General features: G+C 34.4%; 1 protein-coding gene across 10 annotated transcripts in view; it reads left to right on the top strand.

The window, feature by feature from the left end:
• The window catches only part of LOC119834765 (AP-1 complex subunit gamma-1), a 27686-nt gene extending 1838 nt beyond the window's left edge, over positions 1–25848 (top strand). The window contains exons 1-21 of one of the 10 annotated variants that reach the window (XR_005288021.1): positions 1377–1450; positions 4000–4061; positions 5058–5214; positions 5972–6160; positions 10083–10321; positions 11728–11804; positions 14365–14382; positions 15575–15670; positions 15899–16225; positions 16609–16827; positions 17355–17513; positions 18126–18213; positions 18479–18626; positions 19060–19146; positions 19663–19789; positions 20456–20551; positions 21418–21607; positions 21906–22054; positions 22721–22813; positions 23011–23162; positions 23193–25848. Coding sequence is in view for 9 of the 10 variants with exons in the window: in XM_038359242.1 (XP_038215170.1) it covers positions 1392–1450; positions 4000–4061; positions 5058–5214; positions 5972–6160; positions 10083–10321; positions 11728–11804; positions 14365–14382; positions 15575–15670; positions 15899–16225; positions 16609–16827; positions 17355–17513; positions 18126–18213; positions 18479–18626; positions 19060–19146; positions 19663–19789; positions 20456–20551; positions 21418–21607; positions 21906–22054; positions 22721–22813; positions 23011–23112 (2682 nt within the window). In the remaining variant the exon portion in view is untranslated. Of the gene's footprint in view, positions 1–1376; positions 1451–1867; positions 2340–3999; positions 4062–5057; positions 5215–5971; positions 6161–10082; positions 10322–11727; positions 11805–14364; positions 14383–15574; positions 15671–15898; positions 16226–16608; positions 16828–17354; positions 17514–18125; positions 18214–18478; positions 18627–19059; positions 19147–19662; positions 19790–20455; positions 20552–21417; positions 21608–21905; positions 22055–22720; positions 22814–23010 lie in introns of those variants that run through there. The other 9 variants (XM_038359242.1, XM_038359243.1, XM_038359249.1 and 6 more) reach the window with 9 other exon arrangements.
• The last annotated feature ends 29 nt before the right edge of the window (positions 25849–25877 follow it).

Below are 25877 nucleotides of genomic sequence, written 5' to 3'. Positions count from 1 at the left end.
TATCGTAACAAAAGTTTGATTATGAATGTTTTTGTAATATTTTATTATGCTATTTATAGTGTGTTCACGACCATGATCAGAATTTTTGTTAAATATTTCGCATGATGTCTTAGTTTATTGCGTAGTGTACTTATTTTTATGCGGTTCTTTAAGTTTGGATACTGGATTTGTACTTATTATTCTGTGACCTAGAACAGGTATAAAAAATATTATTCTTTATCATAATTGAAGTCAAGAATGTTCATGAAATATTTTTATTTACTGTCTTACGATACTGTGCGTACTAGGTATCAATACAATATATTCATTAAACTGTGTACACATGTGTTATATTTGGTTTCAATGAAACATATTTACCGAAAAAAAAACTTCAGCACTTTTAAACTTCCTGTATCAAAATTTTTAAGCTTTTAAACAAAATTTTCTTGCATTTTCTTAAATACCATACAATTATAACTCTTCATCGTATTAGAAATTATATTTTATTCGTATATTTGTATTAAATTGCAAAATTTTAAGACGCGTAATAATAATTTTAGAACGCGATATTTTTGACGACTGCGTGCGATGTAAAAGATGTTTCGTAAAATAATGTATACGGAAAGATTTACCTTCTCTATCAAATTTCAATCATCGATTCTTCTATGCGGTAATGCCCAAACGCATTAGAACGTAATGACTATGTAAAGTAATTAGTTATACTTTTTGCTAATTATGGGTGTCGCTTATCTACAAACTTTGGTATTTAAACAACCTTCAGATTAATTTGCATGAAGGTTTGCACCTTCATTTAAATATTTGAATTTAGTAGAGCATTATTCTTACTCCGAACACCCATAGTAAATAGTTACGAGGTAATCCATAAGTAAACGTGCGGCGTATGTGTTATGTTAGTTATTTACATAACTTTTATTGCACCTATTAACCACCTATTGAATATTTTTTTTTTAGTGATGGAGTGGACGAAGGCATAAGATGGCTTGTGGACTGTATAAAAAGGAACAGTGTTGAAAGGCCGCCGCGAAACCACGACGACAATCTGTAAAGCGATTCGGTTACGACATGTACCATATTTATAATAAGTACTACGTTCGCAATGAATAATAATTAGCTTTCCTATTAAGATAATGATGTGACGCGTCCCATTGTTTTGTACATACAGTATTGACATTCGAAAATAAAACATTAAATGTATTGTGTCTATTGCTATCCCTTTTTAGTGATAAATGTAACTTTTGATAAGAGATACGTAATTACTGGATATTTGAGGAGTACCTGCACCTGATAAAACACCTGATAACAGTACGGTTTGCACTGTCGCGTATAAAGTGAGCATTTTTGTGAAATGTTTTTGTGAAAATATTTAAGTTGTTGTGCGATAATTCAACATTATGGCATATCCTATGTACGAAGTGGATTGGAGTGTCCTGCCACCTGACCAAAATAGAAGGTAGGTTCCTTCTACAAGGGAAGAATATTCTGCAATTTGTGTTTGTGTGAAATTCAGTTTATCTAAAAAGTTTGTCGAAATGTACTTATCATTTCAAATAAGTATATATATGACATGAGAAAAAAATATAACGATAAAGTTTTTAATTCCACGTAGCTCAGTATTCAAATACCTACGCAACATAAGGCAGGTAGCCTATAATAGGTCAAAATCATAACAAAATAACCAAAAATGTGTTTCAATGAACACGTTTTTTAAAATTTTAGGGTGTGAAAATAATTAAAATTTTTAGTGTAATGTTTATTAATTATTAAATATTACTCTTATAATTTTTTAACATCATCACATTTGACTCATTAACGTCATCTATTGAATGAAAGAGCGAGTAAACGAGTCATGTCATGATTATCGGCCATGTTGAATTTCTTGCAACGCAGGAAATGTCAGCTGGCGGTTGTCGTAATTATTCACTGTAAAATCTGTGATAAAAGATTTACTCGAAAAGTTTGCTGTGATATATCATTAAAATCTGCGATACAGAAACACAATGGTAGAATGTTGATATAAAGTGAAAATATGAAATTGTTGTGTCAAAGGTGGCATGCGATTTCACTTGCATTTTTATGGTTTGTGACGAGATAAAATGCTTAAAACTCTGACTGAACTGTCCTAATTATTGTTTATTTTCATTAAATTATTATTTAAGTGTTTCCAAGTGTTAATGTAAAGCAGAGTGTGTCATTACGTCGACTCTAAATTCTGCAGCAAATTGCACCTGTCGTCTTAGAACATTTGTGATAACTGCTCAAAAGAAATCTCCAGGAAGATAGTTAATTTGTTTTGGATAAAAACAACATAAAATACACAAAATGAACGGTTCCGAATCCGGGTAATTATTACGTTTCATGTTTTCCATATTAGTAAAGTAAATAATATGTGTGCCTACTTATTAAAATGATAGACACAGCTACTGTTTTCTTAGTATAATTAATCGCAAAAAAATATAAATATAATCTTATTGCTATGCATTCAAATAAATTTTCAACTTACTTAGTTACTTACTTACTTATATATATAACATAATATATAAATTAAGTGTAACTTAAAATCCAACGAAGTCACTAAATTTAATTTCAACTATCCAAGACAACACACAATTATTAAATTCTGATAAAAGTGACAATTGTTACTATGATGAGTTTAGTTATTTTCTATTATACAGGTTATGTTTGATGTCATTTAATTTTAAATCAAAATTACACATAAGTATGGCATAATTAAGTAAGAGTGAGCGAGTTAAGACATTTAAAATGTTTAAAGGTACAATAATAGAAATAAAAATACAACTTATAAAGATCAAATTAATTGTGTCAATTAAACAAACATAGAAAGATGATTAGACTTGTTTGTATATTGTAAACAAAGTTTTTGAGTTGTAAGTAAATAACTAACATAAAAGTATTACAGTATTATTAATTAGTAGCTAAATAGAAGCTTGCATTAAGAATCCTTCAATTTTAAAAACAATTTAAATGTTTTTGAGATTAAACACACTTTTAAATGAAAACATATTTCTTACAAAATGCATTGAGTTACTTAATACTTGCTTAAACTCAAAAGCTTCAATAATAAGGTTATTATGGCTATGCATGCTATGTGATAAAACATTTTTTGTTTAGTTCCACGAACAAGTGATATGTGCATGAAAAGAAATACAATATCATCAACCTTGGAATTTAAAACCATTGTGATATATGAAGTATATATAGCCAATATTATCTATACTATTTTAACATAAAAAAAACTTGAAGGTGACTGTCTGTTGGGTAATTTCTAATTAATTGACAATGCACAGCCCATACTACTCGACTTATCTGGCTGTAATTTAGTATACAGATACAGATAGTCATGATGTTGTAGGCTCTAATGAGAATTTTTTAAGTAAATGTCTTCACCCTGTCTCTAAAATAGGAGATGAATGTTTGTACAACGAAAATTTATTTCCATGTGGGCACAGCTAGTTGATAATTGAAAGCTGAAGAGATTTGTTTGTTAATGCCAATCTCAGGAACCACTGGACCAATTATTTGAAAATTATTTTACTGTTGGATGTGTATGTGATCGCTGAGTGCTATAGGCTATATAATATGTACTTTTTAACACTATAGCACTTGTTCGAATTAAATAAACTGCTAAGAATATTTTAATCCACAGAAGCAGAAAACATCTGCTATACTATGTTGCTAATGGTGTATTGTTATTTAAAAAATAAAGTTACCTATTTTATTATATATTTGTAGTACATATTTTTCTTTTTTTGTCTTTTGTTACTTACTTTTGTCTGTGTGAACAGATTTTGATTCTTTTTTTATTTGGAAGCCGGTGCCTGGTGGTAAAATTTGAAAATGTATGAGTTTTTTGATAAAATTAAGTTTTTTTTTTAGTAAAATAACAAGAACTTAGTTGGTTTTCAAAGGTAGAATCAGCTTTTCAAAACTTATTATTTATTTGTATCTTTTTGTAATACATATATGTGAATTTTTGTCCAGGTTCAACCCGGCATTTAACATTGCAACCATAAAACAAGTAGTAAATGAAGCCATAGAGAGAGGTGAGTACCGAATATTTTCTTGTTTTATACATTTTGATATGCTTATAATAATTATTAATTCTATAAACATCTAAGAAATATATGAGATTTTTATTTTGATTTATATCTGATAAAGAATCAAACGAAAGGTAAATGTCTTACTCCTATTAAAACTGTGATACTGCTGTATATTAGTGCTTATTAATAAAATATAAAAAATATGTTTTTACATACAATAAACTTGTATCAAGAAAATTGTTAAAATCAGTATCTGTTAGATTTTGCACATCACTACTCATATATAATTAAAGTAAAAAGCAATAATTATACTCATCCTGTATGTCTGTTTGTCTTTTTGTACACTTATGTGAATTTGCCGTAGAATATTCAATTATTATCTTAACTGCCGTTGCCTTTATACACATTTTTTTGTAATATTGTTTATTATAACTATTTGTAGTTGTTAAGGGCAAATGCTTTATTAACTTTGGTGACAGCTATTCAATGCCTTGTTTAATGTGAAATAATACTGATGTGGGAATAACTCTTCTGTAGCTGACACTAAAGACTTCTTCTATTTTTTAACCCTTGTTGCTGTGTCGAAATTTATTAGCCTTGAAAATTATATTTTGCACACTGTAGAAAGTTCTTATTTTGATTGTAAACTACATTTTCACATGCATGATAAATAGAATATTTTTATTTACAAATCTTAGTAATTTTAGAATAGACTTCCAAAATATGGAATAGATTTGGAGTCTGTTCGTGTTTTTTTTTGTATCGGATGCAATGTAAACAATAAAGACTATTATGGTGTTCGTATATGTACGTCCACACGCCACCGCATCCACCGTTCAAATGCCTGTAGTTCAATATCCAAATCCAGCTGCAAACTACCCGCAAAACCTCAACCGCACTCGTAAACCCGGCGATAAGTTTCGACGCAAGCACACACGCTTACAATTTCTTTTAACCAATGCACTGATGAACGCTTTTTGTGTGTGTGTCGTGTAACAGTCGCGCCGGTTTCAGTGCGGATGCAGACGCCCACGCGGCTCAGAGATCTGATCCGCCAGATTCGCGCGGCACGAACCGCCGCCGAAGAACGGAGCGTTGTTAACAAGGAGTGCGCTTATATAAGATCCACGTTCAGGGAGGAGGACAGCGTTTGGAGGTGAGGTTCTTGTCTTTGTTTACAGGGCTGGCTGCCGTGTGTTTGGAGATTCTTATGAACTTCATATGAACCTAGTTTTAAGTACTTGGGGCTTATGGGAGATCAGTGTTTGGACGCTAAGTCTGTAGGAAGGGAGGAAAAACTTGAATGGGACTATCCGTGGTCAATGAAGATTCAAAAAACCTAGTTCATTAATATGCGCTCAATTATTATGTATTGTTGAGGTTGGTAGATAGTGTGGTTTTGCAATTGATTGTAGATGTCTTTAGCTCGCAACAACTGTGTTGCAGGTTTAGATTAAAAAGTAGATAGAATGCGTTAACCTTAACTAATCAATACACTTTCTTCGATACGATTTTCCCTACCGGCGGGTTGATGATTAATTACTCACTTATGTATGAAAAACCATAAAGTTGTTAAAACTATTAAGGAACCGCTTTTTATTTATGGCCAGTCATGACCGATCTGGTCATATCAGACTTTTCACCATAAAATTCTTAGAGTTTTAGAAAATACATTAATTGAATGACAGGAAAATTTATTATACTATTGTTACATGGAGTCATCACAATTCATATACGATACTATGAAAGACTAAGATTTAGTTCTGGAAAAATCATTTTTTTTTACATTGACAATTATATTGTAAAAAACTATCAATTGAATCGTAAACGCTGTGATAATTTACTAAAATAACAGACTCGACACACAGACCATCTTAAAGCCTACAGTTAAAAAAATACATACTGTCCACCAGATGTCGCAACATAGCGAAACTGCTGTACATCCACATGCTGGGCTACCCGGCGCACTTTGGCCAGCTGGAGTGCCTCAAGCTGATCGCCAGCCCGCGGTTCACGGACAAGCGGGTGGGGTACCTTGGGGCTATGTTGCTACTGGACGAGAGGCAGGACGTACATCTGCTGATCACGAATTGTTTGAAGAAGTAAGTACCTTGATTATTGCATCGTTTTGCTCTCTCGTTTGGGTCTATTTTTAATTATATTATGTTCAATATTTTACCGTAGAATAAATTTGACAAATATTTATAGGTCATAATGTCATGCTCTTTCTTAGATATAGGTCATTGCTCTGGTTATATTCAACAGCCTTGGTTGTTTCATCGACATTCATTATGCGATTTAGGCGTGAATGCAAGATAGATCCGCAGATGAAGTTACTTTCGAATTACTGTAGTATTCTGTAGTGAGTAGAGATACAATGTCAGCAGCACACCACATGTTCGCAGAGAATATAAGCTTTGGTACCTTATTGTTCAAATCTTTGTATTTCTCTGTTTACGAGTGTTATGTCACAATTTGGTCACCTTTAACATTGAACTATGTGAACAAAATCATTTATTAATTTATTCATTTTTCATTAGATAAAAACCAATGCATACATAAATATTGTTATTTTTCGACATTTACGAAAATCTTTTGTTATTTCTTAAGCATTCAAAACTTACGAAATAAATCTTAAATGGCACGATCGTGTTATAAACGCCCGCCGGTTAAACGCCCTTTAAGCGCGAAAGCCTTAAAATCTACCAAAAGTTTTCGGTTAATATAAAGGATAATCATTTTTCCTTGAACCCTCATCAGATAGCTATGAACCTATCAGATAATCCCATATAATTACTAAGAAACTCGAACGCTAGTGTTTGAACTAAACGTAGGTAGCCTAGAGTCTAGAGTCTAGACCGTCGACCCCGTACCTATGTAATAAATATCGGCCCGTTGGTTACTGTACACATAGATATCTAGATATAAGCATGACGTACATGATTTAGTGCTAGTAATAAATGCGAAGGCCAATGCTGCGATACTGAGTGATATTTTAAATAAAATATTACTGGTACAGTTAAAAATTTTGTACAAACAAAGCTTTTGTCTATTGTTTTTCCTCAACTCGACTACTGAATTTTTATTCGAAGCACATTGTATGCAATATTACTTATAAAATATTGCTTTATTCCATATTTAATTGAGGTTTTAGTAGTTTTTGTATGAATGGTTTATTTATTTTAGTAAACAAATTTATTTATGAACTAACAAACGAGATAAAAAATTACCGGAGATATTTTCTTATAAACAACACTGTTCTATCGATAGTCGTTTGTACGATTAATAATAATCGACCTTTTTTAGTTTAAACTGAATTGAAATTTCACTTAATAGAAAAGAAGATAATGTCGCGTTATTTCGGACCAAGATTCTCTTAGTTGAAAGTTCGGAGGTAACAAACACCAAAAAACTAAAATATAAAATTCCTTCGAATTTAATACTTTTTCATTTTTTTTAATACGGCTGAAGCGTTCCCGAAAATGAGAGAGTTTCTCAATTTGACTATATATTTATTACAATAAACGATAATTTTATTTTGCGAAGATTATTGTTTGATAGGATAGTGCTTCCGCCCGCCCCAGGAACATGTACAAAATAACAATTATCATCCTTAGGTATTCAAAAAGAGCAGCACCATCTGCATAAAAATCTTTCAACAATTAACTTTTCAGAGCTCATTTAAAGTTCAGATTAACGTCTCGAAAGAACTCTTGAGATTTTAAACTCATTTGAATTTCAATGATCTTTAAAAATACTTGGGAAAATTCAATTTGTATTCATAGCGGAGACTGGACGGTGCGCAATTTCCTTTTAACCCTTCCCAAGGGAAGGCATCTTGTTTAGATTTTATGCCTCTGTCAGTATAAAGTTGTCAAAACACATAATAATTGGCATTGAACAAGGTTGTGCTTAGAATGGACTTAAAAATAATCGTTGTAATTTAACTTGCATTTACTTTATGAAGAACTAGCTGTGAACCGGTTTTCTTAAGTCCATATCCCGTAGTAAAATCGGGATAAAAAGTTGCCTTTATGTTATTCCAGTTGTCCAGTTGTCTACGTACCAAAATTTCATTGCAATCGGTTCAGTACTTTTTGCGTGAAAGAGCAACAAACACACACACATCCTTACAAACTTTCGCATTTATAATATTAGTAGAAAGTAGGATTGGTAGGATTGCTTCAATATTTTAAAATTTATTTGCTTTCGTGTCACATTTCTGTATAATGCATGTATAACAATTTATTAACTGAAAATGAAATAACGAAACTGCTACCTATCAATCATTTAGCTTTCACGGCTAAAGGGTTGGGCGGATTGTAATCAAATTTAGTAATTTAAACATGGAAAATGTTTTACTTATTGAATAGTTTATCAATCAATCAATTAAATGTTATTTCCACGCATTACAACTACTAAGTACAGATTATCATTTACAAATAATATTTTAAATGGCTTACCATTACGTAAATGAAATAGATTTTATTTTATATGTAAATCTACATCCTTCAATTGTAAAGGAACGCCAGCCAAGCACCTAATAACGCCTACACATACAAATGCTCCCCGAGGAATGATGTTCTATACATTCCACGCAGGCTTCGCCCCCTAAAGACAATTGACCTTTCCATTGTTACCGATCCCATGAAGACCTCCACATTCTCTGAGGAAATTGCTTTTCCACGAAAACCTTAATACATTTTCTTTTGGTAAAGGAATTACGCACTAGCCATATTTTTCGCATTTAATGTAAGCCGAACAGTGTAATTAATGAATCTAATATAGTCGAAAGAAACCTGCTGGTATCTGTCGTTATGAACTAAAGTAATTATTATATTCATCACCAATTTAAACATCTATTCATACACAATTGTACAAATTGGAGTACTTTGAAGCAATATAAATCGTATCCTAATCGGCTAAATTTATTTTCTAAAACATATATAAACAGAGCTGATATTACTGTCAACAGTCGCAATTTATAAACTTTCAAAGCAAAGAATGTGTCACGTCTTTGCGGCTTAACGTATTATATGAGAAGGCCTCTAACTGCAATCGGAACTCGACCCCAGCTCAAATTACGCGTCTATTGTACTATAATATGAGCTAGCCTCTTTAATGTAACTACTCTGAAACCACATGTTATTCACAATCAAGGCTTTTACATGTTGATAATTTAATATTAGAACACGTCATTTTACATGCGAGGTGACGGCGAGTATATTATGTAATTTAGATGCTGCTGATATCGTAAATGAACGGTCCCAACGTCTCTTTTGATGTGATTTATAATATTCATAATTAGACCTAACTATTACAAAAACAAAATTTAACTACATTTAGTCATTTATTTTGACTAATTTTCTTTTATATGTAACAGAAAAAACCGTTTAGTTTTACCTTACTTAAATGGACTTTATCTATGACAGTCGTATATATATTTTCTACTTGATAAACAAATCGTTCCCCGTCGCGCGGTAACTGCACATCCATTAACATGAATTAACCCAAACTTCACTTCATCTCGTGCCAATGATTGCATGTAGTAATTCGCCTTTTATGTCAAGGTGTAAAAATGTTATGACTTATTTAGTATTGCTCTGACGACATGTCGAAAATTGGACGCATGTTTGCTGACGAAATATCTGATATATTTTAGCATTTTTCCTGTATTAATATTTTCATTTATGTGAATTTATATAGACCCAAATCTGTACATTTATTTATCATGTCTAAAATCTAATAAATGACCATCATACATAGATAGACATATATCTATCACACAGCACAAGCTTACCCGCAGTCACATGACATTTGCTATAGCAAACCTTTTTCATTACATTACTCTTTTTTCATATCCCCAGATATTTTAATCTAGGCAATGATCGCAACTATCCGCGTCTGGAGCTATGTATACATGTATGCTTAAATCTTTAAAACTAAACGCAACGGATCTTGACATTCTATAGATAGATGGAAGTACCATCCACCTAACATTGAACACACTCACCCTACCCGCAGTGACCTGAACAGCAACACGCAGTTCGTAGTCGGTCTCGCGCTATGCACGCTCGGCGCGATCGCATCCCCAGAAATGGCCCGAGACCTTGCGTCTGAAGTGGAGCGTCTCATAAAGTCGCCAAACGCGTACATCAAGAAGAAGGCGGCGTTGTGCGCGTTCAGGATCATAAGGCGAGTGCCGGATCTGATGGAAATGTTCCTGCCGGCAACTAGGAGCCTCTTGACTGAGAAGAACCATGGTGAGTAATGTAATAGGAACAAGTGTTTCAGCAGCGATGGTGGAAATTCACAGTAGGAATATAGACAGCAAGGTGGACTTCATTAGGGTTAATTAAAAAGATGCAATTACTAAAGATATCATCATCAGCCCGTATAAGTTCCATTGCTAGGACACATCTTTCTTATGATGGATCAGGGCATAATCTATCACGCTGGCTAAGTGCGGGTTTGCTGATGTCACATGTCGTCAACTTATGAATTTTCGAAATGCCGGTTTCCTCATGATGTTTTCATTAACCATTTCGAGCAGTGGTGATTTGTAGAATGTGCAAATAAGTTGAACAATTTATGCATTTCTTGTTCGCTTCTTCGGTCTCGAACCCCCGACTTTTCGCTTACAGACACACTGCTACACCACTGCTCACATATATGCTTGGTTTGATACAATTGTAATAGAATCTAACATAGGAAAATATTTATGAATACGTTTATTTATTGAGAACGCTGGCGTCACATTAAATTGCTTGACTAATGAATTAGTAGAGAGAAGACTTCTAGAATATAAAGACTGGTTAGTACCTGATGACACGCCAGCTAACTTAAGACTAATATGGCTCACTTTTCTACAAGCTTTACCTTCAAGAAAGTTACAATTTCCAGATCAAAACTATAGCAAATGTATCTTCATATCTACTGGGATAATAATAATTAATTATTGTTTGCGATACTCTAATTGCTTGTTAGTATAATTGTTTGTGTTATAAAATCATTCACACGTTATCAGTTTGAAACGTAATTACGACGTTTATTTCTCTCAGCTTTCAGCAAAAAAGGCAATTGCCAGACAAAGTATAATTCAATCACAACGACTATTCTACCTTTAATAAATAATTGAATTGATTATTATCTAATAAAGGCGTGTCGCATGATATCACTGTGAAACTCTAAGCAAACATAGATCTAAACTGATGTGATATAGAGTCTGAATTGCAATGAACGAGTAGGCTTTTGTCATAAATTGATTGATTCGTCGATCAACGGGTTGAAGCATTGCGCAGGCTTTTTGTGTTTAAATGAACTGTTATTAAATTTGGGGCATCTTTGTTCATATTTACCTTAATTTTTTATATTATGTAGTTGATTATAAAAGTAATGTTTGAATGTGTGAAAAGTTTAGGAATTATTTTTTAAACATTTTCCTTTAATTTTAATGTACTTGTTTACTTAAAAGATGTTACTTTAATTTCCGTTTTTTTTATTACCGTAATTTTGATGCTGATGATGATGATGATGATACTGATTAATTATCTTTACTCGAAAAGATTTAAAATGCATGTACCTGGATAAAAAATATAGGTATTGCCCCATAATACTATATCTCCTTGGATATCTCAATCTATAACCAAGATGTAAACACTGTTATCAGGTGTGCTTATCACCGGCGTGACCCTCATCACGGAAATGTGCGAGAACAGTCCGGACACGCTTAACCATTTCAAAAAGGTAAGATTTATTTTGATCCTTATTGCGTTCGCCATAGAGTCGCGTTAAGTGTACCTGGATATGATGTAATTCATTAATCTTTAGTTTTAAGAATATTTTAACCATAGATGTAATATCAGGTAATTGTACGTATATTTCATTAGATTTCTACGACTGTCAACAACATATTTCGATATGATAAATAATAATTTTTTTAACAGAAAATTCTATTACAACCCATTTAATTAATAATTATTCTACTATTTTTAATTTTTTAAGTGGGCTACAATTAAAATCACTGCCTAGGATAAAACAAAGTCGCCTTTCGCCGTCTGTACATCTGTATGCTTAGATTTTTAAAATTACGCATCAAATTTTGATGATTTTTTTAATACATAGAGTAATTCAAGAGGAAGATTTATATGTATATATGTATTAATATTACCGGTGCGAAGCCGGGGCGGGTCGCTAGTTAAAGATAATAGTTATTTCTGTACACAAGCTATAATTACTGTAGACAATGATAGATGTCGTTTAAATAATAGAGCAAGTGGTATAATTACAAATAATTACGTGTCTTACTTGACTTTCGAGACTAGTCTTTGAACCTAACACATGGTATTTACCTGCTAAAATAAATAGATTCTGTGTATATACACACGTGTATATACACGGTATGACGTAACTATCTAAATTTAGTACCATTCGAAAAGTGTTCAATGCATAAATGAATATAATAAACTGTTGAATTTGTTTTATTCCGGATAAACTAAGGAAATCATAAATAACCGAACGTAAAGAGGCTTTTCGCAAACTCTCAAAACATGGGATGAGTCAGAAACCAGGTGTAAAACGATCGAGTTTCAGTAAAAAAATCAGCTGGTACTGTGGTTGTTAGGGTTGCCAACTTTCAATATAATTCGTATCAGTTTTTTTCCTATTATAGGTCTTAAGAGGTAAACCTCTTTTATATACGTTCTTGTCAAATATTTATCATAATGTTTCTCAAGTATAATTATTCATGCTATGTGCCCGTGACAATTTAATTTAATTTAAATTTTCATATAAAATTTGATTATGAATATAAAATAATACAATGTAAATTAGTATTAAAAATCTATTTACATTTTTTTTTGTAATTTCTCTCTTTTTCATGTAAAATCCTCTAAATACCTGGATTGTAGGAATAAAATTGTTTTGGGTCTTAAGTATACATAACCTTGTGTAAGGTTTTGGATAAGAATCAATTTGTAATATTACTTATTATAAAATAGTAATTACTGTATGCACAATGTAGATGTAACAGGACCATGAATAAAATAACAAGTACTATTGAAAATTATTCTCGATTAATTTATATGTATACGGCATATAAAACATAACAATATGCGATTCGTTATGTAAACAATAACTACCATTGCATGTGGATTAAATTTTATTAAGATATTGAAGTTTTTTTATTTAGGTATATATTTTAAATCTTATAAACATATACCCTATTTTTTTAAGTTTCGTGTGGCTGTGTGATTTCTATATTGTGTTTTTTTTTTGTTTGAAAGGTAGGGTAGAAGTGTTATTAGCTATGTTTGATGAATAGCAATCAACGAAAGCCGCCGTCACAAATGGTGGTTAACTTTTTTATGATTCCCTCATAATGGGTAACGATTGAAATTGATTGACTAATAGAATACCATACACTATGTGGCAATTTTGAAATCCAAGATTTCAGCCACAATAAAATGGGATCAATCGATTTTTAAATACAAATATAATTTGCTTAACTTTTTGTTAAAATCTGATTTGGCAACCCTAATTCGCACTGGGAACGACGACTTACAAAAAAATCGGTCATTAAACTGAACTAAGTACTGCTTAACGGGTTATCCATTGTGGTTTCACTTTAGTCTCGACTTGTACATTTGATTATAAATTTGTTTTAAGTAACAATTTTGTATATAAAAATTAAAATTATTCAAATAATCCTAGCAAAAAATTATATCGCAATAACCACATTCATTTAAACTGAATTTTATTACAACCCTTACTGAATAAGTTCTATAACATGCCTCTTTAAATTATTGATTTTAAACTAGCGAAACATCGAAAAAATTTGTAAAAATTAATTGAATCGCTGTAAATATACCGAGCTAATCTTATCGAACTGATTTCACTCACAACGCCTCGCCAACCGCTTATCGTTTTTTGCTCTGATGTTTTTATTAGAACCGTGCTAATTCTAACGAGGTTACCATACAAGTGAAACTTTCAGAAATTTCAATTTATGAATTGGCAAGAAAAATATTACGTCACAGAAATGTTTACACCGTTTTAATTATTGCAATATATCGGAGACAAAATAAAATTAATAAATTAAGCTATTGCATTTTTATAAATTTATATTGAGAGAAAATATATATATCAAAATGTTTTTAATTGGGTGATTAAATAGCTACAAATAATAATTGCTGCATCTAACGTGAGGATTAATTATAGTCCTGTATTGTCTTGAGCTATAATAATAATGTATGTTAAAATGTAAATATGTATAATATAACTAATGTATGTTTGTGTTGTCCCATAGGAGAGCGGGCAACGCGAGGTAATCCATACGATGATCCTTGCACTATACCGTCACGTCTGTTGATTTAGATTATTGTTTCATAAATCGAATAGTTAATAACATAAATATGCGTTATATGGAGTCTTATCTTGGGGCGGTTGTTTATTTTTTCAATTGCCGACTTTTATCTTTAAATAAGGTCTGTTAAAGTACACACAAAAGTTAAAGAATACACAAAATATATACAGGACTACTTCCTTTTTGAAGTCGGTTTATGAGGCATATCTAGATCAACAGGCTAACTAAGATGTATCTAGCATGTCGTTGTGTTGGTCATATAATGTGTATGAAACTATGAATGGTATATATTGCGTAATTGGAAGCTTCACCGTCAAATATATTTAATTAACTAAAATTTATATATTATTGCTGTAAACAGTAGTTTGGTTATATACCCCAAAAACTGGTATAAACTTTGTCGCAAGTCACTTCAAATTCTTATACATGACTTATGCTTTTAATAGTAGATTATAGAGTTTTCAAAATTTAACTTTTTACCAATATAATATTCAGCTTATTGCCCTCGCTTGGTGGATATATTTTCGACGTATTGAGTCTGACGAATAAATTTCTATGTACGCATAGTCCTTCGACTGTGAAGCTTGATTTATCTCAGGGTGTTTGGGTATTCATAATGGACAAACAATTTACCATAAACAGTAATTACTATCATCGTCCTGGAGCAAGTTACAATATTAGCACTATATTAGTTGCAGATAGGTTTGTAGTTTGATCTCAAAATATGGGCTGGTACAATGCTCACCAGAGAAATGGTTGTAGGTCCGTTGGCATTAACATATTGTTTTTTTAAGACTACAGTTCTTAATGTACTCATCATATTATGGTTTTTTATGTTAATATTTACACTTACTTATTAATAAAATGAGAACACATACCAGTTAATTTTAGCCACTCGTTTGAATTTTGCACCCGATGACGTAACTAATGCAACGGTGGGGGTAAATGTCGTTTTTTTATCGTACTTATTTACTTTCGTATCCCTTTATGCAGCAGCGTTTTATTTCTGTTATCTATCGTTGGAGTATTTAGAAGATGCATTCGCCTGTTGGTTGTGTAAATAATTAGTAATTGTAATATCCCTCAGCTTTCTGTCGTTGTGCGCTGTTTTTCTCCGTTAAAGGGGATATTTTTAATTGTGTTTTGCTGGTAGATTGTGCCGAATTTGGTGAGAATATTGAAGAACTTAATCCTCGCTGGTTATTCGCCGGAGCACGATGTCAGTGGTGTCTCCGATCCATTCCTACAGGTGAGTTTATTTTTGAGAAAATAATTGTATGTTAAGAATCCTGAATTTCATAATTTTTGGGGTTTATCATGGTATACCCGTATTTTTAAGGGGTAATTATAACTCTAATATGTGATAATTTCCCATGTATAGATTATACCTTTCACCTTTATTATAGCATACTTGTACTTTTGGAGGGCGGGGGTGGGGGTAATTTAATTAGAACCCTAATATGTGTTTATTTCCCAGGTGAAAATCCTTCGTCTCCTCCGGATACTGGGCAAGAACGACGCGGAAGCGTCCGAAGCGATGAACGACATCCTCGCCCAGGTCGCGACCAACACGGAGACGAGCAAGAATGTCGGCAACACGATATTATACGAAACTGTGCTTTCTATCATGGACATTAAGTCGGAGAGTAGCTTGCGCGTGCTCGCCATCAATATACTGGGACGGTTCTTGCTGAATAATGATAAGAATATAAGATATGTGGCGTTGAACACGCTGCTGAGGACGGTACACGTGGACACGTCTGCGGTGCAGAGACATAGGACGACTATATTGGAGTGTTTAAAGGTAAATTTCTTGTGTTTGATTTTTAAGTATACATTTAGAAATTTAAAACTTTTTAATGCATTTTAAACGCGATTTATTCATTATGTTATTAACCCGACGCTGTTAAGTGTTCAAAACGTCGGGTTAATAATATAAGGAATAAATCGCGTTTAAAATCCGTTGAAAAGTTTTTAATTTCTAAAGGTAAATTTCTACTATTTTGAGCTATTTTGATAGTAGAAAACTGTTATATTTTTCGTTGTGATCGTAATTTAATTACCCGACATCACATAATACCTGTTTTCTGTATAATTGTCTAAGTCCAAAAAAACTGTGCAAGTTATCATAAATGTCTCAATGCTGTTTCAATGCAAGAAGTTAACCTATCTGAATTTTCTTACCAGGATCCCGACGTGTCCATCCGGCGGCGGGCTATGGAGCTGTCGTTCGCGCTGATCAACGGGCAGAATATACGCGCCATGATGAAGGAGCTGCTGGTGTTCCTGGAGCGGTCCGACGCAGAGTTCAAGGCGCACTGCTCCAGCGCGATGGTGCTGGCGGCCGAGCGGCATGCGCCGAGCAGCAAGTGGCACCTGGACACGCTGTTCCAGGTGCTGCTGAAGGTCGGTGTATATACCCAACTAGCTGCAAGCCCCCGTTCTGGGTGGTCATTTGTCCTATCTTTTAAGTTGGATCAAACTGCACATTATGCGCGAATTTGATTTAAATCGGTTAAATAAATTTGGAGTCGATCGCTGACAAACAAGTGACACGAAATTTATATATTTAGAGATAATAATAAAACCATATAAGAATTGAATGTGACAACATATGTATACCAAATGAAAAGAAAATCTCTAAACGTCGAAATGACGATTTTTCTTTCTGCTTCTCCCTCTCTCTTTCAAAACCAGCGTACCGCAGAGCATCAAAACTAAACATCATCCATTTTCAATGACTTTTTTGTTTCTATCTCTCTCTCTCTCTCTCACTTTATTTTCAATTAATATTTTAATTTTCTATGGATGCTATATGCCCAAATGAGCATACCCGCAGAGCGTCATAACCAAACTTCGTCCATTTTCAATGCCTTTTTTTTGTTTTTATTGAAAGAAACAATACATTAACACGTCCGTCTCGAACATTCCAGGCGGGCAACTACCTCCGCGACGACACCGTGTCGAACACCATCCAGATAGTGTCCGCGGCGCCGGGCGAGCGGCAGGCGTACGCGGCCATGCGGCTCTGGATCTCGCTCGAGCGCGCCGCCGTCTGCGGCGACGCCACCGAGAAGCAGCCGCTCGTGCAGGTACGTACCGTCAGCAACGAACATATACCAATGATGGAAATCCAGGGAACGTTGTGAGAGCCACGGGACAGTTAGTGTTGTGTACATATTATATGTACTTGGAAAAATTGACTTTAAAAAAATGCGTCAACTATAGAGTTTTTCGCCGGCTGTTCTCAGTAGAAAAAAAAACTATGTTATGACGATCCAAAAGTGCTTCTGTAAGAAGTCTAATTGGATAAATAAATGTTTGAGTTTGAGTTTGAAGATCGGTGAAGTTCCATCACTTTTAACCTCTCACACCCTTACACACGTGACAAAAGCCGTCCAAAATTATATAATATTTGGATGCTTCCCACGTACAGTCAGCATGTAAAATTATAAACCGTTCGCGTACAGTTGGGCATGCATATTTATCAATTATCCTTTGAGCAAAGTAAAGGAACGCATGCCAACTTATATGCCTCCTTGTGTACAGTCAGCATCATAAGCATGCAAAATTATTGTCTTACTTCCTCGTACATCCTTCCTGCAAAACCCTGGTGTCCATTTGGAAGGCCCTATGAACCGAACTTAATAAACAAAGCCAATTTCATTCAATTCCTACATGCAAATTTTACTAAACTGTTTCAGGTTGCGGCTTGGACGATAGGAGAGTACGGAGACATGCTGGTCTCGGAAGCCAGTAACGCCATATCTATGGTAGACGACGACGGAGTCGGTACGCTTATTTCTTTTTACACCTAGTTAATTAAGGAGATTCTGAAACCGCAGTGTAACCAAAATAATATAATTTATAATCTAGTTGTCGCATTATGTATCTCATCGAAAATGTAGTAACAGATTCCTAATGGATCATTTTATTTTGAAATAATATCTGTGAGACGAACATCAAAAATTAATATTTTTACAATTTCACTTTTTCTTTTTTTGTAACATGTATCTATACCCGACACACACTTAACCATGTACCATCGCGTCCACAGACGAGTTCAGCCGGCCGTCCGAGGAGTACGTGATCGACGTGTACCAGAAGCTGTTGTGGTCGACGCAGCTGTCGATTACCACCAAGGAGTTCCTGCTGCTGTCGCTGGCCAAGCTCTCCACCAGGTTCACCACGCAGCCGAGTCAGGAGTAAGTGTTTATTTATTTATTTGTAACTAGTTACTCGCCCCGGCTCCATCCGGGTAGACTATTTTTTGTAAGCTTTAATTTTTTTTTCGGGTTTTTGCGTTATATGTGGTGTAACTTACATAAATATCTGTGACTAGCTTCCCGCCAGCGACTTCGCCCACCTCCGTATTGTTCTTAACTTTTAAACCTTCCCTGGACAATTCAGAATGCACCAAAACCATTTTAATTCTGCCTATCTTCCTGCACATACTTGATTTTTTACTATTTTGTTAAGTTCCAGATTTCAATAAAGACACAGAGTTATTAAATTTGGAAATAAACTAGGTTGTAAGCAAGTTTTTAGTAAAGAAATATATCAACGAAATATCTTGTATATCAAATTATAATTCTTAAACTTTTATTTTTATATAACAATATTTTATGGTGTTTCCAGTAAAATCCGCGTGATCATAGACACGTTCGGCTCTCACATACACATCGAACTGCAACAGAGAGGTGTCGAGTTGTCACAGCTGTTCAGGTAAATCTTTATTTGCTTAGCTGTTTGGAGTAGTAGTAACAATAATTCGAAAGTGTTTCTATGGAAACACTTGGCAATAAAATTCATGATGTATATATTTATGAGCTTGAGTTTGTCATTTATAAAATTTCGCATCACTGTGCGTATGACGTCACAATGCTCGTGCCCCCTCCCCTACCCTCATCGAACGATCCCTGATAGTAAACGCTACCACTGCCCATGAACATTTGGAGAGGCGTAAGGTCGATTGCAGACCCCATACACCTCTACAAATGGATTGCCGACTCCAAATTGAAAAGGGAGGAGATGAGAGGACCTTATTCCTCAAGTAAGGACTGGAAACGGAAAGAAAAAGGATAGGTGCCTTCGTCTCACCCATTCGCCTTACGAAACACGGTAGCATGCTACTATTTTACGCCGGTCTTCTGCGATGGTGTGGTACAATCCCGGTGCGAGCTGGCCCAGTTCGTGCCGAAGCGTGCTCGACTAACTAAAACGTACGTGGGCCGGGCGCAGGCAGTACGCGTCGCTGCGGCCGGCGCTGCTGGAGCGCATGCCGGCGATGGAGGCGGGCGCGCCGCCCGAGCGGGACGACAGCGACGCGGAGCCCGAGCCGGCGCTCGCCGCGCCGCCGCCCGACCAGGTGCGCTATATATTATATACCCGTATATTCTATACCTATGTATATTTCTTAACTGGCGGTCCGCCCCGGCCGTGGTACATATATAAATGTTCATGGTACAGACTTTCATCCCCTGTTTTATCCGCTTGGGGGTAGAATTTGTCAAAATCCTTTCTTAGTGGATGCCTACGTAATAACATCTATCAGCATGCGAAATTTCAGCTCGATCCGTCTAGTGGTTTGAGCTGCGCGTTGATATATATGTCTACTATGTCAGAGGTGACTAACCTTTGAGTTATATATAAATTTATGAAGGATTGATGATAATATTGCAATTATTTTATTATTTTTCCTATTATTATCCTAGTTAGGATCTGCAGGATTAATGAATTTCCTTACAGTTACTTGATATAGGTGCAAGTGAGACAATTTAGTTAAATTGTATCTTTGAACACGCTTCAAGTTTTTAGTTTTTTTTTTTTACAAGTATTTAATACTAGCGTACCACCCCGGCTACATATACAGCATATAACGTGGGAACCGGAGATCACATACATATGCAATGGTGAAAAAAAAATTTCAGTTGTTAGTTTTGAGATTAGCGTGATAAAACCAAAATTTGGCTTCATATTAACAGTATGTAAAATTAAATTAATAAAAGTGCTTACAAAGTTGTTTTGTAATCAGGACGCCCTATTGGATCTCATCATCGGCTCGGAGCCGCTGTCCAATGGTGACGTGGAACACGCAGCGCCCGCCGCCAACAACAACACTACTACCAATGTGAGTTGTATGCTCGGTATTTTTTATAGTTTTAGATGTAATGTATAGTGTGACACTATCCTATACATGTGCTCATACGTATATGCGTATCTTTTTTTCTCGTCCATTTTCCATCGTACATATGAACATGATAGCTTTATGAATGCCAGAGCCTTCGGTCCTTGTCAATGTGGTCCTTTTCCTTTTTCCATGGTTCTTTCAGTAGCTCTTTAAAATTGGGCAACGCATTTGTCTCTGCAAAGCAGAAGCTCCCTCCCCTATCTTTGTATTTACATTCACAAAGCGATCACCATCACTAATGAACATTTGTTCATGGGGGGTCGTGGTCGCTTACCGACATAAGAACCCCCAGATCGGTTGTCTGTCTATAGCATCCTATCCTACTATCTTACTCCTATAATATTATAAATGCGAAAGTTTGTGAGGATGTGTGTATGTTTGTTACTCTTTCACACAAAAACTACTGAACCGAATTCTATGAAATTTGGTACTGAGATAGCTGGAGACCTGGAATAACACATAGGCAACTCTTTATTCTATACTCCTCTAATTTATTATATATTTATTTTCCGATATTCCTACGGCCTTACGCAGGCGAAACCGCGGGGCGCAGCTAGTAAAAAATAAAACAGTCACGCAATTCACTTTCCAATTCAAAATGTCCATAGTCATTACTTAGTCATCGCTCTTATCGACGATTAGTTAATTAAATATACACTAAAGCGATAAATTTAAAAATACTAGCATAGCCACATGAGGAAACTTACTGAATAAAATCATCCTAATAGTTGTGATTTGTAACTATTGTAATTACTCTTATACATGTGGTTTAAACGATATTTCATCATTCATTTATCTTATTTCAGGACATTCTCGATCTACTGAGCGGTCTCGACCTGAGCGCGACTAGCACTATGCCCGCGAGCGCGCCCGTGAGCGGAGTAAGCGCAATGAGCGGTGTCAGCGGCGTGAGCAGCCTCAATAACAATATGGCGCCCTCTTTGCTAGATGGACTGTTTGCCTCGCCATCTGCTGTCACTAATGCTGCGCCCTCGGGTTAGTTAAATGTTAACTAATTTATTATTTATAGTTTAGGTTATTTTTCTTTAATTCCTATAAAAATTCATGGTTTTTTGTAAAATAGTATAAACAGCTTTCTGTGAAGGTTTGTTTCATTATAATTGCCGTATATAAAACCTATAAAATAATTGGCGTTTCTATTAATACCTTCTTTTTTTCTAGAAATACTCTATAAACTTTATTTAACTCTTTACTCGCAGCCTCAGCTAAGTAGAGGCTAGTCCAACAATGTAAAATGATACAGTAACAATGTTGACGATACAAACCCCCTCAGAGACGATAGTAACGGCGCTGGAGCGCAACGGCCTCCGCGTGGAGCTGCACGTGCGGCGCGGCGGCGAGACGGCCGCGATCACGATGCGCGCGCACTCCACCGCGCCCGCCGCCATCACGGACTTCCTCTTCCAGGCCGCTGTGCCGAGGGTGAGTCGTCTGTATTGTCTATGCTGGCTGGATAGCCAAAAAAAAAAAAAAACAAAATGTTGCAGTGTTCCTTTTTTAAATGAGAACGAAATGAGGCTTTGCCAAGGGTGAGTTGCCTGTCTTGTTTGTGCTGGCTGTATTGGCAAAAAAAAAACCAAATGTGCAATGCGTTCCTTTTTTGAATGAGAACGGAATCCAGCGGCTCTGTCGAGTGTTAGTTGTGTGGGCTGGGTTTAGAAAAATTTTGGATTATTTTTTATATGGCAGTGGAATCCGTCAGCGATGTGTACGATATAGGTGGCCATATCCTATCTGACTGGATTTAAGTAAATAAATGATATAATCATTTTTAACTAAATATGGGCGAATGTAGAATTTTTATATGCCATGTAAAAGAATCTATACACGCTGGGTTTATAAAAATACGATTTTTTTTTGTTACAGTTATTTCAGGCTGAATTATTTATAATGATGTATGTTAATTTTCAATGTCGAAAAATAAAAACCATTGACTTTATTTATAGATTAAACTTTTTTCACTCTAATTGAATGTATTAAAATAATTGCTAACAATTACACCGCTACGTGCATAAATATTACTTAAAACGACGAAACGAGACATTTCATTTATAATTTTAGACATTATAACAAATGATTTTTCCGCAGACATTCCGACTGGACATGATGTCGCCGTCGGGCAGCGTGCTGACGCCGCAGGGCGAGATCACGCAACTGCTCAAGGTCACCAACCCCTCCAAGGTATTTAGCACTTTTTAATCATTTTTTCTATATTTTCTTTTGGACTTTTTCTATTTGATTTAGAGATTGATGAACAAGAAATTGATATTAGATGTTATGTGCCTTCATATAGCTTATGTCATACATTTTTTAATTATTAGAAAAGGTTTGTCTTTAAAAAAATCGATAGTATTATAATTGTACAAACTACATTACAGACTCCACTCCGTCTCCGGATAAGGGTGTCGTACACGATCGACGGCAACCCGGTCCTGGAGCAGGCGGAGGTGAACAACTTCCCCCCGGACCTGTTCAACTGACGCGCGGCCCTCTGTCTCTAGCGGCCCGCGGAGCAAGGCCCACGGGACACATGACCCGCGGGGCATGGCCCACGGGACACATGACCCACGGGACATACGACCCGTGGGTCATGGGCCACACGGATAGAGTCACACTCGGCCTACGAAACTTGGCCCGTGCGCCCCGTGGACCATGAGACACTCGGCCCATGAGACAAGTGGCCCACGGGACACATGCACCCACGATAGAAGGCATACGATAATTATTACCGGTTTGGAGGGATGCACGGACAAACAGACAGTGTTAGATATTTTTGTGATTATTGTTATATATTATTCTGGTGTTGAAAATTAGAAATGGAAGGGAAATTGAGTCAAAACTCAAAATATTTAAAGAAGGTTAGTCATTGTATTTAATTGATAAATACAAGATGTTGAAACACCAATTCTCTTTATTGTAATCATTGTTAATACCCCAAAATTATGGCTACATATGACTGAATAATATATCATTCACAAAATTATCTTACGCCCAATGTATAGTGATGCCTAACTGTATAATTGGTAGATGTTAGTCGCTATGTGGTATGGCTGCTTTATATATTGTCATTTTAAGTTTATTAACAAAGCACCTAACATATAATAACATAAATTAAAAGAAAAATAAATAACAATTTCAAAACATTTTATATAACCTATATTTTAACTTCTGAGTCCAAATGTTCGTAAGAAATTCGAATTCTTTGATGATTCAGAAACGGCTAAATAAATATATTGTCTATTTTTTATGTGGAAATTATGTTCATAATTTATCTATGCTAAATGTATATTATAGCAGCCATACAAACAAACACGCTGTACAAATAGCGGTTGGCCATATTGGCTTGTGGGTCGTTCCTTAAGCTGCAATTTGAGAAATTAGACACAACCGTATGTAATATAGTGGTGAAAGATAGTTATCGGTAATAACGTCACACTTTAAATAATACTAACGTAACAATCCCTTATAAATTCTCATTTAAATATGGTATCCCACTTCCATCTTTTTTCTACGAGATTTAATGGGAATTTTTCATATATTTTCACTTATTTATATTATTAATTTCTTTGTGAATATCTTATTGCTACTAATGCTCGCTAAAAGATTGTTAAATAGTAAATATGACAAATAATTTTTATAAACATGCAGTGATATACAACAAATTTACTGCTTTTCTATATAAATACTATAATGAAAAGATTTTTTTTGAATTTTCGTTTCTAATAATTGCGCTTATAATAAAACTGGAACCCATTATTTATTCCGAAGTTTCGACTATTTAATGTGTGACGTCGTTTATAGATGACCTAAGGCCTGAAAACACATAGATATTTTTCTAGGTTAACACTTAAATTCTAAGTTTATGTGTTTTTCAGGCCGTACTTAGAGATTCGTTTAACATTCCACTTTAGATAAATACTAAAAGACTTATTCATTCGTGTGACTGGGGCCCATTGTGCGGACGTGGTCTTTCTATTAATTCCTCAAACAACAATATAATATTATTTTTTATAAATTTTTCATACAACTGACTTTAAATTTGAATGTAAATGGTTCTTAAATTTTTGTTCGCAATCGCGAGTATGATAAATTATGACTTTTAAAATCGTCATCATTCTTATTGCTAAATATAGTTGAAAACAGAAGGATTATTTATGAAAAACATTATGGGATTCAATTGTCAGTATTATTCAAATCTCATACAACTTACCGCAAAAAATATATGCAGGAGCTGCAAAATGAAAATTATCTTCGTTCAAATGGTACAGGACTGGCATTTTTATGTTTGCTTTAATTTCCATAAAATTTACTTACCGCAACGTAAATAAATGTATAACGAAAATGGATTAAAAAAAGATTTTTTAATCCATTCGGTTTTTGGTTGGTAACCTTTAGGTAAAGATTTATTTCAACATGGGCTAAAACATCTGTTATGTATATAGGGAAGATGTGTATAATAAGATGTATAGTAAGGCAGGATTGATTGTATGTGAATTGTACTTAATATCATATTTTATTTAAGATTTCTAACATCATTAAAAATTACGTGCCCTAAACTAATGTAGTAAATATGAAATATTTAATTTATCTTATAGTATTTCTCAAATTTGATTTATGCATTTTATGATATTCATTTAATTAGTCATTATTTTAATTTTAATGCTTGACCATATTTGAGGGTTGTAGAATCACTTCCAATCATCCTCTATCGATTACAATAGATTTTTAAATTGTCAGTATAGTTTTACAAAATGTTTTATCTGCTGTCAATTCTATTATTGAAATAGTACTGTTCCTTTAAAAGAAAGTTTTTTATTCAGCGACAATGTAAATAGATAATGCATATATGTAAGAGTATAGTTAGAGACCGTTAACGCTACCCTGAGCCCATCTTTCATGTTTTGGGACATAACGTAAGTGCTTATTATTTTGTTATTTATGTTAGCCACTAACCAGCACATTATATTGAGATATTTATATAAAATAAACACGTGTTCGCACGACAGTTTTATTTTTTAGTTACATTTATTTTTCCATTATAAAGAGAGCTTCGCAAAAGATACATAATATATCGCAATTTGGTGCTTCATTTTATCTAAGTATCTAACTAGAAGGCCCTCCACGATGTGAGATGATTTAGCGCTATGTGAGAGATGTACATAATAATGATTTTATGTAAATTGGTTAATAAATATTTGAGAATGTTTATATAATCACCAGTTTTGTTTTCTTTCAAAACCTAGCC

The sequence above is a fragment of the Zerene cesonia genome, chromosome 20 (assembly GCF_012273895.1).
Source record: "Zerene cesonia ecotype Mississippi chromosome 20, Zerene_cesonia_1.1, whole genome shotgun sequence".
Classification (NCBI taxonomy): domain Eukaryota; kingdom Metazoa; phylum Arthropoda; class Insecta; order Lepidoptera; family Pieridae; genus Zerene; species Zerene cesonia.
This window is presented reverse-complemented; position numbering and strand designations above follow the sequence as displayed.